General features: G+C 41.7%; 1 protein-coding gene and 1 long non-coding RNA gene across 2 annotated transcripts in view; both read right to left on the reverse strand.

Moving 5' to 3' along the window:
* The window catches only part of LOC106583092 (dual serine/threonine and tyrosine protein kinase), a 30,488-nt gene extending 19,536 nt beyond the window's left edge, over positions 1-10,952 (reverse strand). Inside the window, exons 1-2 of the mRNA XM_014166897.3 lie at positions 9,683-10,952; positions 4,846-5,255 (exon numbers count right to left, since the gene is read on the reverse strand). Coding sequence (XP_014022372.1) covers positions 4,846-5,255; positions 9,683-9,887 — 615 coding nt within the window. The 5' untranslated portion in view covers positions 9,888-10,952. The remainder of the gene's footprint in view (positions 1-4,845; positions 5,256-9,682) is intronic.
* Positions 10,953-15,502: 4,550 nt separating this feature from the next.
* LOC106583091 (uncharacterized) lies at positions 15,503-17,919 on the reverse strand. Its single transcript, XR_014382158.1, has 4 exons — positions 17,574-17,919; positions 16,625-16,686; positions 16,085-16,364; positions 15,503-15,872 (listed from the first exon to the last, which is right to left on the reverse strand). It is a non-coding gene; the product is annotated as an uncharacterized LOC106583091 (long non-coding RNA).
* Between the last annotated feature and the right edge of the window lie 1,040 nt (positions 17,920-18,959).

The following is an 18,959-nucleotide window of genomic DNA, read 5'->3' on the forward strand; positions in this document are numbered from 1 at the left end:
GTTCCCTCTTACTTTTAACCAGTGGATAAAGGAAGTTATGCAACATCTCAAGCTAGAGAAAATATGCTACTCCATTAGGGGGATCTGCAATTACATTTTATAATATCTGACAACCTTTCCTATCTTTTGTAGAAGACTTGGACCCAGCTAATTTCACAACTCATTAAACCAACCCAAATTAGAATTTGTATCACTATTTTTACTCTTTGTTTCATAATATCCTTGTTATTTTTGTAACTATTTTATTATATTATTCACTGTATATCATGCCTGCTTTAAGTCTGGTTTTGGAGTTGGGCTCTGTTAAAGCATGGGAGGGTTGGGTTGGATTTGATAGGGGATCCATGTGCGTTTTGTCCTCTACCTGTTCTGTCTCTTATCTGTATAATCATGAAAAATGCCTAAATAATAATAAAACATGTGTTAATAGGGCGTTGGGCCACCACAAACCGCCAGAACAGAGTCAATGCACCTTGGCATACATTCTACAAGTGTCTGGAGCTCTATGGGAGGGATGTGACACCATTCTTCCACCAGAAATTCCATCACTTGGTGTTTTGTTGATGGTGGTGAAAAACGCTGTCTCAGGAGCCACTCCAGAATTTGTGTTCAATTGAGTTGAGATCTGGTGACTGAGATGGCCATGGCATATGGTTAACATAATTTTCATGCTCATCTAACCATTCAGTGACGAGTCGTGCCCTGTGGATGGTGGCATTGTCATCCTGGAAGAGACTACTCCCATCAGGATAGAAATTATTCACCATAGGTTGAAAGTGACCACTCTGAATGGCTGTGTATTTATTGGTGTTTACCTTACCCTCTAAAGGGATGAATGGACCTAAACCATGGTAGGAAAATGAACCCCTCACCATACAATAGCAACCAGAACCCTCATTTACACAAGTGTTTCCTTTATTTTGTCAGTTACCTGTATCAACAAAAGTATAATTCTCTTGCATGACAAATGTCCTTACACTCATTTTTGCACTGGAGTTTTTTAAATAAAAAGATTCCTAGGTTGAGTAAACATGCAGGGTAGTACACAATATTTCTCCAATCCTCATTGGCCCCCACATACACTACTACCAGTCACATTATTGTTTTTCTAACTGGGACAAAACTCAGACGTAGTATGTGCTGCCAGTGCCATCCCCCATAAACACAAACACAGACCTGTCTGGTCATGGGAAAGGGTATTGGAGGGCAACAGAAAACCAAGCAAGAAAACATTTTCACTCCACGTTTGATGAATTACACAGTAACAGCCACAGAAATAGAACGAGAGAGCGTGCGAGGGAAAGAGGAAGAGAAATGGAGGGGGGCAGACTGTAAAAGAGCGAGAGAGAGAGAGAGAGAGAGAGAGAGAGAGAGAGAGAGAGAGAAATGACTAACACAGCCACACAAAGGAGACAGTCAGTCCCGTCTCCAAGAAACAAGCGCTTTGGCCAACTGAGCAGTCTCTTTAGAACAAAGATAGCCTGCAAACATTTCTTCACAACCAATCAAAATAAACAGAATGTTTGAATTGCCATAATGCAGTCAATTTCCAAATGTAGTCCAGCTGCTGAATTTCTATGGGATATTTTGAAGACTATTTTATCACCCTTATGGGTAAATCCATTTGAATTCAATCACTTTTTGACAGCACCCCTTTTGATTTGAACGAAACCTTCCATACATATTTGCCCATTGTAGAAGTGGTTAGAAAGTGACTTTTTGGACCTGAATTTCAAAACATTAAAGAGATAAAGGTGCAAAAAGTTTACCTATTTTGCATACAATGAGACATACATATGGTCAACACTGGAAAAGATAAACAGTTAAGATGGATATAATTTAAAAGCTTACAAACAGCGGTCAAACTTTTCTAATTACTTGAAAAATGTGTTAATAAAACATAACATTTTCTAACCTTTAACGTCAACCATCTAAAAACACGTAAACTCAGATTTGTTTATATTCTCATACCCGTATTTTCCGTCATCTGAGGTTGTGTTGTGACCGCTATTGGTTCAGACGCAAAATGCTCTGGAATACAGGGTGGGTGTCATGTTTTGGCTGATAAATGTATTAAAATGGGAATAACATTGAAATTTCAACTTTTGTATCACAAAGATGGTTGAAGGTCCACACATCAGAGAATGTTGACTTGAATGGGAATCTGTTGTTTTAAATTATACTGTCAAATCTCCATAGGAAACCTATTGAAATCATAGAAAATATAGATCATAGAATAGACATGACCATTTAAGTTGACATTTGACGTGGGTGGACCGGCAGCCATGTCAATAAAATGTGCATTTCAATAGTGTGGCAGTGGTCTAACGGGATAGAATTCATAGAATGGACCTATTTCTATGATTGAAATTACCCCCACCCTGTATTCGAGAGCATGTTGTGTCTCAACCAATGGCAGGTACAACAAAAAACCTCAGATAATGTAAAGTAGCTACAACATGTGCAAAACCGGAGTTTACACGTTTTTAGATAATGACAATAAAATTAAAAAAATTATAAAATAGTTTGACAACCCTGTTTGTAAGATTTTAAATGATATCAAACTCAACCGTTGATCTTTTCCAGTGATGAAGACCTGGATGTTTCCTGGTATGGTGGGTATGCAAAATGGGTCAACTTTGAGCACCTTTATCCAAAGTCCAGAAAGTCGCTTTCTGACCACTTCTTCCATGGGCAAACATGTATGGAAAGTTTTGTTTGAATCAAAAAGGTTGCTGGTTCAAATACCGCAACCGACAAGTTGAAAAAATCTGTTGCAGTGCCCTTGAGCAAGGCACTTAACACCAATTGCTCCACAATGGTGACCCTGGCTGTGACCCCACTCCCTGCGGGTGTTTCATGGGTAGTTGGGATATGCAACAAAAAAAACATTCCAGCAACAGGACAAATATAAGCACCCCTCAAAAGTACTATTATTATTATTATTATTAAGAGAGGCTGTCAAAAAGTGATTAAATTCAAATGGATTTACCCCTATATCAGACAATAATGGACGGTTGCAACCCACAATCTGCATATGTAAGCATTCATTTTTTATTCTCAGTCAAAAACATTCTTTAGATATAGAAACACATTAAAAAGCTTTCAACCTTCTAATGTTCCTAATAAATGTTTGTCACTTCAAACTGGTATGATCCAATAACAGCATTCTTGGAGAAAACAAGCATGACATTCTAGGCTATATGAACTTGTGGCAGACTGACATCGGGGAGGAAATGCATCAATACATAGGTTAGCATGTGTGTCACAGTGTGGCTAACCTGGGGAGAGGGGTTGAGAGCCCAGAGGAGGGGAGGGTCATTAACGAGTTAGCCCTTTTATCTCCTGGCCTCCCAAAACAGGGAGCTCTGATTCTGCTATGGCTGTGTGAATGTCACAGTGTGGCTGCCTGCCTGCCTGCCTGCCTGCCTGCCTGCCTGCCTGCCTGCCTGCCTGCCTGCCTGCCTGCCTGCCTGCCTGCCTGCCTGCCTGCCTGCCTGCCTGCCTGCCTGCCTGCCTGCCTGCCTGCCTGCTTCTAGCCCCCCTGAGTAAACAGCAGCAGCTGCTCTCTGAACTACTGCTCTGACTACATTATTAAATACACCACAGCCTAGCCTACCCAACCTGGCACATGCGTTTGCATTATCATGACAAGATGAATCAGGCTTACAAGCGTCAGAAACATTACATACAAGCCAGAATTGTACAGCTTCTCAGGTAAGGCGTCTTTAATCATGGAGTAAACAATAGCACCCTGTTTAGCCTATCTGAAAACAGAACAGGAAAAATAAGATGGGTAAGGGAGCATTCCACTTCATAAGATTGATTTAATGTGTGTGAGTAATCACATAGGTCATCACATATTGACTTCCACTGGCTCCGTCACTACTCCATTTATACTCAGAATCCTGACTCGCCAACTTAACACAAAAGCGACAAAACCTAAGGACAGGGCAACCTGATATCAGCTTTTTGTGCTCCAAATAAGAAGCTTACGATCATAATGAATTTGGCAAAACACAGAAAAAAAAAGAAGAAAAAAAACAGGCAGCAAATTATGACATGGGCTAATAAACAGTGCCCTGCGGGAAGGATCCAGTCGTAACCATGGCAACTTCCTCATCGCAGTGAAGGGTTTAACTTTGGAAGTTTTTATGTGCCCCAGTCATGTGAATCACACCAGACCAGGGCCATTACGTAAGGTGAGGGTGGGCGGGGGGCTGGGCGGCCTATAAGGCAGTGCAGGCAGGGCCTAGCTAACGCATACGTCTCAGGGCTGTCTGGAGCCTGGCTTCCATGGTGACCAGCTAAGCGAGGCCTTTGTTTGAAGGATTAAGCGCCACTTTTCTCGACCCACACGTGACAACAAGCAAGCACAGTGCAATCCACACACCAAGGCATGTTAGTCAGCCGAGCAAGATGGGCTGTGTCTGTCCACCTGTAAGAGCAGTCCACTAGTCCTCCGTAAGCCACCTCTGGTGCCAGAGGGAAAGCTCTGACTAACATGGGACTGATCTACTCTGTGCAGCAACTTTTGTGTGATATTAATGTTACCAGCCTGGAGAGAACGATGAAAAACAAGCCTACCATTCTAGTTCCCATAAGAGAGAGAACTAACTTATCATTAGTGAGATGACAGTATCATCAATCAAAGCCAAAAACTCAAGACTCACTCTCATGCGAGCCAACAAATCAGGCATTTATCAAATCAATACTGTAACGTCAATGAGCATACCAATAAGTAAAAAGGACCTTTGACCATTTCTCCTGTAGGCTTACATTGCAAATACATAAACAAGACTCTCACCATCAGAATCCTCCTCGCATATGCAAATGTGGGTATACCTGTAGCAGAGGGTGGTGGAGGGTGATCTCCAGCTCAGCCAGCCTGTGGGCAGGGTCCTCACACTCCTCCTGGATCTCCAGGTCCTCCCGGGGAACCGTATCCCAGCGCCCGCAGTGGGCCGCCAGCTGGTGCACCAGCTCATACTGGCCGGGCAGCGCCAGGCTGAGTCGCGTCTGGCGCCCATGGGTGAAGCACAGCTTCCTCCTCTTGCAGGAGGTGCCCTGGACGCCATCGCAGGCCTCGCCCACCTCAGGGCCCAGGGGCAAGAGCCGCTCCCCCAGCAGGCAGTTGAGCAGCTGGTAGCGCGCGGCACAGTCCTGACCAAGTACCAGGATGTAGAGGGCGCTGCCCACGTTGCTTTGCAGGAACTCCTCCTCATGACGGGGGAAGGAGATGCAGCTCAGCTGGCCTAAGAGAAGGGACAACAACATGTGGGTGTATAGAAGGGAACAGGGAATAGTAATGGTGGTGGGGGGGTTTGAGTTGTTGTCCCTCTCCCTTCTGAGGGGTAAGGAAGAAGCCTTTTTCTTCAGGTATTAGGCCTAGTAAAAATCTGCATACGTTGATAATACAATGTAATGTTATAACACCATCTAATATCCCACTTTGAATGTGTGCAAATTCCAACGATTGGCTTGCAATCGAGAAATAACTAAACCTGTTGTGAACTGGTGTCTGGCATTTTTTTTTTTTTTTTTTTTGGTCATTTAGCAGACGCTCTTATCCAGAGCGACTTACAGTAGTGAATGCATACATTTCATACATAGTTTTTTTTTTTTTCCTGTGCTGGCATCTCTCGGTCTCTGCACTTCTGGAATAGGAAAGGCCAGAGGGAGAATCTATTGTGTTTACTTCAAAGCCCCTCCTTAAACCCTTGTCTGTTATCTCCTGACCCATCTCTGTGGCAACCCATATTAACAGCACAACCCATTCATCATTAGGTGGAAAATACAGTGCGTTCGGAAAGTATTCAGACCCCTTGACTTTTTCCACTTTGTTACGTTACAGCCTTATTCGAAAAATGATTAAATCGTTTTTCCCCTCAATCTACACACAATACCCCAAAACGACAAAGCAAAAACAGGTTAAGAAATGTTTTCATGTACATAAGTATTCAGACCCTTTACTCAGTACTTTGTTGAAGCACTTTAAGCAGCGATTACAGCCTAGGGTCTTCTTGAGTAAGACGCTATAAGCTTGGCAGACCTGTAATTGGGGAGTTTCTCCCATTCTTCTCTGCAGATCCTCTCAAGCTCTGTCAGGTTGGATGAGGATCATTGCAGCACAGCTATTTTCAGGTCTCTCCAGAGAGGTTCGATCGGGTTCAAGTACGGCTCTGACTGGGCCACTCAAGGACATTCAGACTTGTCCTGAAGCCACTCCTGCGTTGTCTTGGCTGTGTGCTTAGGGTCGTTGTCCTGTTGGAAGATGAACCCTCACCCCAGTCTGAGGTCATGAGCGCTCTGGAGCAGGTTTTCATCAAGGATCTCTTCGTACTTTGCTCCGTTCATCTTTCCCTCGATCCTGACTAGTCTCCCAGTCCCTGCCACTGAAAAACATCCCCACAGCATGATGCTGCCACCACCACACTTCACAGTAGGGATGGTGCCAGGTTTCCTCCAGATGTGACGCTTGCAATTCAGGCCAAAGAGTTAAATCTTGGTTTCATCAGACCAGAGAATCTTGTTTCTCATGGTCTGAGAGTCTTTAGGTTCCTTTTGGCAAACTCCAAGCGGGCTGTCATGTGCTTTTTACTGAGGAGTGGCTTCCGTCTGGCCACTCTACCATAAAGGCCTGATTGGTGGAGTGCTGCAGAGATAGTTGTCCTTCTGGAAGGGTCTCCCATCTCCACAGAGGAACTCTGTCAGAGTTACCATCGGGTTCTTGGTCACCTCCCTGACCAAGGCTCTTCTCCCCCGATTGCTCAGTTTGGTCGGGCAGCCAGCTCTAGGAAGAGTCTTGGTGGTTCCAAACTTCTTCCATTTAAGAATGATGGAGGCCACCGTTCTTGGTGACCTTCAATGCTACAGAAATGTTTTGGTACCTTTCCCCAGATCTGTGCCTCGACACAATCCTGTCTTGGAGATCTACAGACAATTCCTTCGATCTCATTGGTTGGTTTTTGCTCTGACATGCGCTGTCAACTGCGGGACCTTATATAGACAGGTGTGTGCCTTTCCAAATCATGTCCAATCAATTGAATTTACCACAGGTGGACTCCAATCAAGTTGTAGAAACATCTCAAGGATGATCAATGGAAACAGGATTCACCTGAGCTCAATTTCAAGTCTCATAGCAAAGGGTCTGAATACCTATGTAAATGTGATTTCAGTTTTTATTTTGTATACATTTTAAAACATTTCTAAAAACCTGTTTTCACTTTGTCATTATGGGGTACTGTGTGTAGAATGATGAGGGGGAAAACGATTTAATCCATTTTAGAATAAGGCTGTAACATAACAAAATGTAGAAAAAGTGAAGGGGTCTGAATACTCTCCGAATGCACATACAGGTTAAGACAACGTAATAAGTCCATGCGGGAGCGTTCAATAAATATATATATTTTTTATAACTGAACCAGCGCCGTTGCTGATTCTACAGGATTAGCATAGAAAACGTGATCAGCGGTCGGGAAATCAAGTAATAAGGTGGCTGTAGATCATTTGAAAAACATTTAAATGATTAGAATGACAATAAAACAGTTATGCTATGCATTTGCTGAGTAGTTAGCTGAAATGCACTATAATTGTGTTTATTTTCCACTTTGATGGCGAAATTTCTGTACTGCTAACATTCCCTTTAGTAATTGTCACTCGCATTGCTAGTCCCATTGTTTAGAATTCTTCCCCATTGTTGCAAAGAGTTATGGGATATTAGAATCCCGTTGTTTTAACCTTTGTCATCTTCAACCTAAATTAATCACAGGAAATGGTCATAATCCTCCATGATGCGGAGTCGCGTTGTAAAGCAGTTATACAACAGACAAAGACAATGCCAGCAATGGACTACTCTACTCTGTTTCTCTCTTTCTCTCCTCACCCCTTATATTCACTCTGTCTTTCTCCAACCTGCCACTGTTTATCTGGTATCGCTCTGCATAAGTGTTTGGCCTAAAACATTTTGCACGCAGTAGGCCTTATAAATCCAATGAATGATTGAACCACAGTAATCTCATTTTAAAAAAATATACCTACTGTACTGTTTTCTACATCTAATTAGGTATTTTATTCAAGTTCACTTAAGACACCTTGCTTAAGGAGGTGGCAGCTCATTTAATCACAACTACGGCATTCATAAGGTTTTTAATTGAGGTCAGAAAGACCAGCCGTGGGTGTGTGTCTGTGTGTGTCTGATTCTAAAGGCGGCGACTGAGTTCATAAGGTTTTGTAGAAAAATAGGCCTATAGGCTTAATAAAAACATCCACTTGGAATTAGGTTAAACAGCTGCACTTTCCGGTCAGTGATGACTGGTCACATTTTGTAGCATGTTACTAGAGCTTGAAACATGTCATCTGGCATGGCAACCTCTGTGGTTTGTTGTTCGACTGAAAGAGATATTTATAGCCCTACTTGATGGAAAGGATAGATTTGGTTTTCACATTACATTTGACATTCTAGATGCACTAGATTGAGGATGTTGAAACATTCTTGGTAAATGTGTGTGTAAATGTGTGTAGTGGCGACACTAACCCCACAAACATACCTTAGTGGACAGGTAGGTTGGGCATGAATGACAGCCCTACTAGACAGTGGCTGAAAATAACACATCTCCTAGACAGGAAAGTGAGAATCACACTCACACCCACACCCTGCTCATCAGCCCGCACATATTTCAAGGTCAGGCTATCCCCAAATTAACTAGTGCAGTGACTAGTGCAGTTTAAAATTATGAAATTAGGATGGCTTACAGCAAGTGGATATGTAGCCTACTATGTTATTTATCATCAGTACATGTTTCCTTTTGTCTCAGTTCTTTCTTAAGCGGGAATCTCAGAATACTGGGTGCCCTTAGTCAGGTCATACTGTTGAGATAGACTTTAGCTGGCCCTAATCTGTTCATTTCCCATCTAAATCCTATTTAATGCATTTTCTACAGTTGACGTGTTGCCAAAGAAATCTCTGTCCGGCAAACAGTTGTTTTTTCCAGTGGGGGAATATGCAGACCCTAGGTCATTTACCCTATCTCATTACTCCCATTCAGAAGACAGTTAAACTATTAACAATATCCACCTGTATATGCCATCCCACCACCGTATATGAATAGGGTACAGGTCAGAAACCTGTGGGCCCTTAAGGAATTGCCTGACGTCAGCAGCACTTGTGCACATTCCTAATTGGAACATTATGGGATGTGCAGAGTCTGCTGAACCTAATTCAGTCCTCCTTGAATGACCACAATCAGAAGAGTTCCCACTCAAACTGATTCTAGAATGACTGACAGTCCTCTGCTTGTAGTCTGATATGTTTATGAAGCTTGTCCAAAGTTAATAGGGTTTCACACTGGAACCAATAAGCACATTCCAAAACTTGTTGAGTGGTGCCTCTCAATGAAGGCAAAGTCTGTAGAATGTAAAAGAATCAGACAGGGTCCTTCAGTGGCAGGCATATTATAAGGCTAGTACTGTAGCTGCTTGGATAAAAGTAACCTCAAGTACTGAAGTGTGTGTGACATGATGTGACAACCTAATCATTTAATATGGTCTAGTTAGATATGCATGTTTGGATAAGCATGCCGTTTTCTGAGGAATGTGGAAGTTTCACTGAACATTCTGTTGTGATGATGCCGAGAAAAGCGGTAATTATAGGTAACAAATGTGAACAGGTTTACATTCTTACCTGCCTCCAGAGCAGCTGCCTCCGAGCTGGCGGCCGATGCACAGGCGTTACTGTAGTTGCGTTTTATTTCCCGGAAAAATGCGTTGGTTTCCTTCAGATTCTTTTTCAGTTGTATGGAGTGTTTATTGTAGCTGTTGAAGATCCGGGATAATTCTCTAGCTAACGGAGTGACTTTCTGCACATTTCCTCCACCTACCACCTCCATTGCAGTAGGTATTCGAGTCTGAAATGAGGCACAATAGGGAGAACGCTCTTCTCTTTACTGCTACCACCTTATGAACTTCCAACCGAATACGGTATGCAGATGGACCCAGTCTTCAAGTTGTAATTGCCATTGCAAGTTATTGGACAAGGGCGCAAGGAGTGAGCGTCAATGTGATTTGCTGCTCCGTTTCAGTGAATTCTCTATGGTCTCACTTATTCAGATTTCCACTGTTGTTCAATTATTTGCATCAGTATCACTAATGTTTGTTTACTTGACGTCTAGGTTGTGCCCTGGGTCATGGATTTCAGACATCAACAGTCCAAAAAGTCCACTGTTAATTTAAAGGGCCGATTGTGCAAGCGATATCGCAGTGCTAGCGGGCAACGTTACTGTCGTGGGGAATTCCGTAGCAAAATCACTGCATCACATTGTCGCTGTCCACACATAAACAAAACATGGCATGACAAACTTTGAACGGCATATAGCTAGTTTGATAACCAGTGTCCTCTAGCAAACGACTGTCTTAGCGAACGTTAGCTATTGAACTTGCCAACTTCTTTCCAGCCCTAACTAGCAGTGTCTCAGTGATGTGAGATAGTTCACGTTAGCTAGCTCCCGTACTAGTAGCCTTACTTACCTTCCTATCCAGTTCCTATCCTACTAGCCAGCAAGCCAGGCATCGTATTCCAAATTAATGTTTCAAGACAGCAGACCCATTACCCCAGCCGACGTTGTCGTTAGCTCCCTCGAGTAACCTTTTCCACTGGTGCTATATGAACTAGCGATTTACTGCTAATTTGCTGGCTTATCCGAGATTCCACGGAAGATATGGCTAATTAGCTAGCAAAACAAACTCGCTCGCTGTCAATCACAGTTGTGATAAAGATGTCTGTCGCTACGCTCCTCAGTCTTCAATTAATGCTAGAAAAAAGGTATTACCATCACTCGAGGGGATCAACATTTGGAATGTTACAGTTTAGCCGCACTCTCTTAAAACAAACACAGACAGTTCGAAAGTACCTAGCTAGCTACAGTAGTTACTTGGAGAGGGACAATGTTTCTCTATTGCCTTCTGGGATATGTAGTTCTTCTGCCCTACAGCACAGAGAACATTGATTAATTTGCTACTGTTAGGACGTAATCTCGTTTAACCCAGACTAATATTTGCTCGATTAAATGTATGTTTTATTTACATTTACGTATTCTGTCCACGATATATTATTTAGGATGTACGGTACTCAGGGACAAAGAGGCCCAGGTTTTCCATCCTCTTTCTCTGACAGGGCAACGTGTGAAAACAGTATTACCTGGGGAGACTGAATTTAGAGGTTTGGTGTTGCAGTGAATTGGAATTTGGGTCCATGCGATTGTCAATCGAACACCTAAACTACTATCTTCCCAGGGATGGACAAAAATGACAAAATATAATTATAAAATACAATAAAGATCAATGTATTATGGGGGCCAGTACAAAAATATATATATTTTTTTTAAATGCATGAAATTAAATGAAATGTATTCATTCACTACTGTAAGTCGCTCTGGATAAGAGCGTCTGCTAAATGACTAAAATGTAAATGTAAATGTATTAAAATTAACTACAAAATACTTGTATTTACTTAAAATACATGTATTTTAAGATATAGAAATAGCCTACATTTTTAACTAGCTGGCCCGAAGAGCAACAACATTCTCAGTAATGGTTACAGAGAAGTTTTACTTGCTATAAGTGTTATATGTTGACGTTTATCTACCTTAGTTGAATTCACTGACTGTAAATAACTCTGGATAAGAGTGTCTGCTAAATGACCAAAATGTAAGTGTGTATATGAAAATGAACATACCAAAATGAACTGCAAAGCAACACTGGGTATTATTATTGATGTCAGGCAGAGGTCAATGAGAATAATACTCAGCATTTTTATTTTATTTTTTTATTTTACCATTATTTAACCAGGTAGGCCAGTTGAGAACAAGTTCTCATTTACAACTGCGACCTGGCCAAGATAAAGCAAAGCAGTGCGACAAAAACAACAGAGTTACACATGGGATAAACAAACGTACAGTCAACAACACAATAGAAAAATCTGTATACAGTGTGTGCAAATGAAATAAGGAGATAAGGCAATATATAGGCCAATAGTGGCAAAGTAATTACAATTTAGCAATTTACACTGAAGTGATAGATGTGCAGATGAGGATGTGCAAGTAGAAATACTGGTGTGTAAAAGAGCAGTAAAACAAAAACAAATATGGGGATGAGGTAGGTAGTTGGTTGCATGGGCTATTTACAGATGGGCTGTGTATAGCTGCAGTGATCGGTAAACTGCTCTGACAGCTGACGCTTGAAGTTAGTGAGGGAGATATAAGTCTCCAACTTCAGTGATTTTTGCAATTCGTTCCAGTAATTGGCAGCAGAGGACTGGAAGGAAGGAAAGGCGGCCAAAGGAGCAGGGGATGACCAGTGAAATATACCTGCTGGAGCGTGTGCTACGGGTGGGTGTTGCTATGGTGACAAGTGAGCTGAGATAAGGCAGAGCTTTACCTACTAAAGACTTATAGATGACCTGGAGCCAGTGGGTATGGCGACGAATATGTAGTGAGGACCAGCCAACGAGAGCATACAGGTCGCAGTGGTGGGTAGTATATGGGGCTTTAGTGACAAAACGGATGGCACTGTGATTGACTGCATCCAATTTGCTGAGTAGAGTGTTGGAGGCTATTTTGTAAATGACATCGTCAAAGTCAAGGATCGGTAGGATAGTCAGTTTAATGAGGGTATGTTTGGCAGCATGAGTGAAGGAGGCTTTGTTGTGAAATAGGAAGCCGATTCTAGATTGAACTTTGGATTGGAGATGCTTAATGTGAGTCTGGACGGAGAGTTTACAGTCTAGCCAGACACCTAGGTATTTAAAGTTGTCCACATATTCTAAGTCAGAACCGTCCAGAGTAGTGATGCTGGTCAGGCGAGCGGGTGCGAGCAGCGATCGGTTGAAGAGCATGCATTTAGTTTTCCTAGCATTTAAGAGCAGTTGGAGGCCACGGGAGGAGTGTTGTATGGCGTTGAAGCTCGTTTGGAGGTTTGTTAACACAGTGTCCAAAGAGGGGCCAGATGTATACAGAATGGTGTCGTCTGCGTAGAGGTGGATCAAAGAATCACCCGTAGCAAGAGCGACATCATTGATATATACAGAGAAAAGAGTCGGCCCAAGAATTGAACCCTGTGGCACCCCCATAGAGACTGCAAGAGGTCCGGACAACAGGCCATCCGATTTGACACACTGAACTCCATCTGAGAAGTAGTTAGTGAACCAGGCGAGACAGTCATTTGAGAAACCTAGGATGTTGAGTCTGCCGATAAGAATATGGTGATTGACAGAGTCGAAAGCCTTGGACAGGTCAATGAAGACGGCTGCACAGTACTGTCTTTTATCGATGGCGGTTATGATATCGTTTAGGACCTTGAGCGTGGCCTTCCCAACACCCACATTGTATAATAAAATCAAAACCTGAAATGTAACTAGTCTGTATAAATCAATCGTTGCATTATTAGTAGCCAAATTATTCTTCATATAGTGACCAGCTCGGAAACCAGATTGCATAGCGGAGAAGGTACGGTGGGATTCGAAATGGTCGGTGAACTGTTTGTTCACTAGGCTTTTGAAGACTTTAGAAAGGCAGGGCAGGGCAGGATGGATATAGGTCAATAACAGTTTGGGTCTAGAGTGTCTCCCCCTTTGAAGAGGGGGATGACCGCGCCACTTTCCAATCTTTAGGAATCTCAGACGATACAAAAGAGAGGGTGAACAGACTAGTAATAGGGGTTGCAACAATGGCGGTGGATAATTTTAGGAAGAGAGGGTCAGTGAGGGACCTATTTCTGGAGAGATGGATCTTTAAAAGTAGAATAGATATGATGACAGAACTGTCATACCTGGATAGTATGACAGAACTCTGCAGGCTACAGTAGATTGCAATTCTGCCCCCTTTAGCAGTTCTGTCTTGACGGAAAATGATGTAATTGGGGGTGGAAATTTCAGAATTTTTGGTGGCCTTCCTAAGCCAGGATTCAGACACGGCTAGGACATCAGGGTTGGCGGAGTGTGCTAAAGCAGTGAATAAAGCAAACTTAGGGAGGAGGCTTCTGATGTTAACATTCATGAACCCAAGGCTTTTATAGTTGCAGAAGTCAACAAATGAAAGCGCCTGGGTTAATCTCTACATCACCAGAGGAACAGAGGAGGAGTAGGATGAGGGTACGGCTAAAGGCTATAAGAACTGGTCGTCTAGTGCGTTGGGAACAGAGAATAAAAGGAGCAGATTTCTGGGCGTGGTAGGATAGATTCAGGGCATAGTGTACAGACAAGGGTATGGTAGGGTGCGAGTACAATGGAGGTAAACATAGGCATTGAGTGACGATGAGCGAGGTTGCATCTCTGGAGGCGCCAGTTAAGCTAGGTGTGGTCTCCGCATTTGTGGGGGATGGGACAAGGGGACTATCTGAGGCATGTTGAGTAGGACTAGGGGCTCCGCAGTAAACTACAACAATGAGAGCTGCCCTAAACAACAGTATACAAGGCATATTGACATTAGAGAAAGGTATAAAGCAATCACAGGTGTTGATTGGGAGAGCGAAGACAACGGGTGAGACAACAGGTAAATGGCGATCAATGGGCAGAGGGTCGGTTAGCTACACACAGGGCCTGAAATGCTTTGCAATTGTCCGTTTTATATATATATACAATTATAGTTAGGTAATTTAGTAGATGCTCTTATCACACCATAGTGGCATCAGACTTCTGATACCAATGCAGAGAGAGAGGGGGCCAGTTGTATTTTGAAAGTATAAATTACAGCTCTCTAAAATATATTGTTACAAAATACATTGGAGTGTAGTTCAGCCCAGTGTACTACAAATGACCAAATATTCAGAATTGAAATTCGTATTTCAAAAACATGTAACAGAAATGTTGCAAATCTCTGCCCCTTCCTTTGGAAAGTGCAAGTTGCGACAAGTACACCTGACTGCAGTGTGCAATTCAGGGCCGGTCTCAATGTGGTCGGAGTCAAACGTTTGACCCCGCCCACCTTTTTTAGTCCAGCTGAGGTTTGACAGTCACACACTGAATACAAACACACAAGTTTGCGCAAGGCTCGCGTTGAATACAAACGTATTTCATTTTTGAAGATCGTAAGAAATAATTATACAAAGTGGTACTACATGTGTTGTAACACTTTTTGCTTCATGCTATACTTGAGACAAGCTACTGATATTGTTGCAGTGAACAGACTTGTTATGTATGTCATGTACTGTTAAAATTGTGTTGATAAATGTTAACTTTAATTATTTCATTGAGCATATATATATATATATATATATATATATATATATATATATATATATATATATATATATATATATATAATTTAATTGAGCATAAACACACACATACAGTTACTAGCTACCCTGATTTATAATGCTATTTACTTTCCTCATGAGAATGGAGACAGACCATTCTGTATAGTAGACATACATATAGTAGACATACTGAATAGCTGAATGTGCTTTGTACATTAAGTTATACCAGCTCCAGTAAAGAGATCAGAGACTCGGGTGACTTCCACATCATCTTTACTACACACAATTAACAATTCAAACAATTAACACAGAAGACAAAAACAAGGTTTGACAACTCCTCAAAAATGGCTTCATTCCTGCTCCTCAAAAGAGGCAAAGACAGTAATGTTCTTGTTGTCAACTGCCTCCACATAGAACATGTCATAATCTCTCTGGAACATGAATGGTTCCTCGAGGAGTATAATTTCTCTTCATCCAGGCCATTATACAACCATACTTCTTTAAGGATTAATGCGGTCTTCCCCGTCCATCCCAATTACACTAGGGAGGGAAACAGTGCCTTTAAATGTTTGGCGTTCGCACCACCTTGCTGCCTCTCGGCTGTCCCTTAGAAGAACATCTGCTTCCTTGAAGAAAAAGGAAGAATAAATATTAGGAGTAGTACCTCATTGGGTGATCAAGTCAAATTACACCCCACTTTCACAATACCACCATGCAAACAAAAGCCACTATCACTAAAGGGGTTTTCAGTGATATCTATAACTACTCAACAAGTCATCACAACTATTATATCTTGCCATGCATCAAGCCTTCAGCATTACACACGTAGACTACATACCCAGTTCACAGCTCCCAGTTCACCATGCATCAAGCCTTCAGCATTACACACGTAGACTACATACCCAGTTCACAGCTCCCAGTTCGTCATGTGTTGTTTTCCGTATCGTTTAGAAAGAAAACAGATTGTGGTCATTAAGTAATGTAAGGGAACCTCTAGGGATGTGTGTACAATAATGCACCTTAATTAAGCTAATAGCCTATACAGTACCTGATCCTGCAGAGCTGGATGCTGATGTGACATGCTGTGACTTCTTGGGGGGGACGTCTTCTACATCATCCTGAAATATATTGGGGGGGGGGGGGGGGGGCAGTTTAAGTCTTTAAACATTGGTTTAAGACTATACCACTCATCATATCACACCTCCCTGTAGTGTTTTGTTTTCGCCGCCTTTTTCGATCTTTCAAACTCTCTTCTTCAGACGTTAGTGAGTGAATGACATACTTTCAATATGAACATATATTCAGGTCAGTCTGGCTACAGTTAAACAAGTGATTTTAAGGATGCAAATGAAAAGTTTGTATAATGTTCAAGACTTACGGCATGGGAAAGTTCTGCAGGAGAACTAGACACCACCGCTGCCTAATTTGCTGCATGTTTTCCTTTGAAAAATATAAATAAATAAATCACACAATCGGATGAGTATCCCAAAAAACATTATATCCACTAGTGATGAGAATTTCCTAATTTATACATACCTCAGTGAAATCACACTGTGCTTCCATTGCAATGTACAGAGTTAAATTAAAAAAGAGTAGGTCGTTAAGTTTGATAGTTATGATAACAAATCATAATAATAAAAAAGTTAAGAAAAATAACAATTCAACAGCTTTTTATACTCCAGCATGCATAACAGTTTTCAACACAGTTGGAACTGAATTAGTCTAAGTATTTTTCACAACATATATGGGTGTTGCTGGACCAGAAATTGCATTTTCGACGCAAACACACCATTTCTCATATCAGTGCACTCACATGCCAAAAATCTTTCCTTGGACACTGTTTCAAAGGAATGTGTATGCTTTCTTCCTAAATGTGTTTTGAAGTTTTTCTTATTTAACTTCAGTTTGCAGTGTGGACAAGTTACAATTACTTTTCTTGACTTGGCATGTATGTTGGGGCCAGGTGATTTAATTATTGTATGTAACCGTTACTATGTGTAGGCTGTGTAGACTCGCTATGTGTAACTAAGGGAATGGCATCAATGACACACATTTAGAGGCAGACAAACACAACAAGGCATACATAAAAATAAAAAAACACAGAAAATCAACGATCAAATCAATTACATAACTGTACATGTAAACCAAGTAGGCAAATTTGTCCAAATAAGATTCTTTCATTGTGAGCAATTAATGTTAGCTAGCTCACGTGCTAATTAACGCTATGCTAACATCCGTGTGGTAGTAGGTCATATAAAAATATACCAAAGCACTGGTATAACATGAATATTACCAAGTACATTATGCATAATAACAGTCTCACTTACTTCCATGGTTTATATTTTTATCCATGTAGGCTAGGTTCGATTAAGATTCGCTTTCGTTGATGTTGATACCTTCGACGTTTACCTCAATTTGGGTGACCTTGAAGGAGACGGAAGGGTTCGGGTTAAACGCGTTTGACTCAGCCCACATTGAGTCCGGTACCGAACTGCACACTGCGGTCTGGGGCTTCTCAATCCCGATGTGACACACATTCAACAGCCTCCCAGCAGCGCAATCCCATTTCTAACACCAGTACAGCAAATTTGAGGGGTAGCCCAACTGAGTTCACTCTCTCTCACACACCATATTATTTTCCTCCTGGTAGTGTTTGTCTTTGTTGAGTTTGAATCGCGTTTGTCTCCAGAGCTGAGTTCAAATACATGTGTAGGACTATTTTATTATTTGCTATTTAGATACCTCTTTTCTGTGTATTTGAGCATTCTCAAATAATCTGGCCGAAATCAACTACTTCTATCGGAAGTATTTGAAAGTATATATTTTTTTAAGTCCTGTAAAAAGCCTACTATTTGAAAATATTTAAAATACTTATTTCCAAATACATTATTTGAAATACCAAACAGACCTGGGTTCAAATGACCAAGAGATTTTATTTATATTTGAAAATGCACTGTCTATTTGAGTATTGTCAAGTATGCCAATACTTTCCAAGTGTATTTCCAAATACATTCCAATATATCTAATATTTTCATTTTTTATTTTTATGTCTTTGAAAGTAATTGAAATACCCTTAAATAGTATTTGAACTCAGCTCTGTTTTTTCAAATGGGTCCCAATCCACATTTAAGCTGCTCCTCACCAGTGGCGGTTCTAGAACATTTCAACTGGGGGGGGGGCCAAGCTGGGGCCAGTTGTACTGTTAGAGGGGCCAGTTACTTTAGACGTTATTGTTGTCATATCGTTTTGCATGTGGTACGATACTGTTGTGTTCCCGCCTAAAGCCGTCCCTCTAGAAAATGTGTGGGTTAAATTAGTGTTCCGCGTTGCCACTGTCTAATAACGGATGTAAAAAAAGAAGTTATGTAAAAATGATTTCATACCCCACATTTAGGGGGGCCACAAGGGGGTCCAAAATTGTTGTCACAGGGGCACTGCCCCCCCCCCCCCTCCCTGCCCCCCCCAGAACCGCTAGTGCGCCTCACGAAGCTTCACCTGTCCTACATTAGGGGCTCATCAAATCGTCACTTTTTCAATCACTGTGTCCCAAGACAGTGACTCATGTTGCACAAACCTTAGCCATGGGCCTTTAGCCTTAATTTTGCAATGTCAGTGGACTTATTGCAGCTAATCAATTGGCCTTGGAGGTTTTGATGGCTGCACCTTCAAATGCAGAATCATGCCTTGTGACAGGTTTGTCAATTGACATGTAA

The sequence above is a fragment of the Salmo salar genome, chromosome 22 (genome assembly GCF_965601325.2).
Source record: "Salmo salar chromosome 22, fSalSal1, whole genome shotgun sequence".
NCBI classification, from domain to species: Eukaryota; Metazoa; Chordata; class Actinopteri; order Salmoniformes; family Salmonidae; genus Salmo; species Salmo salar.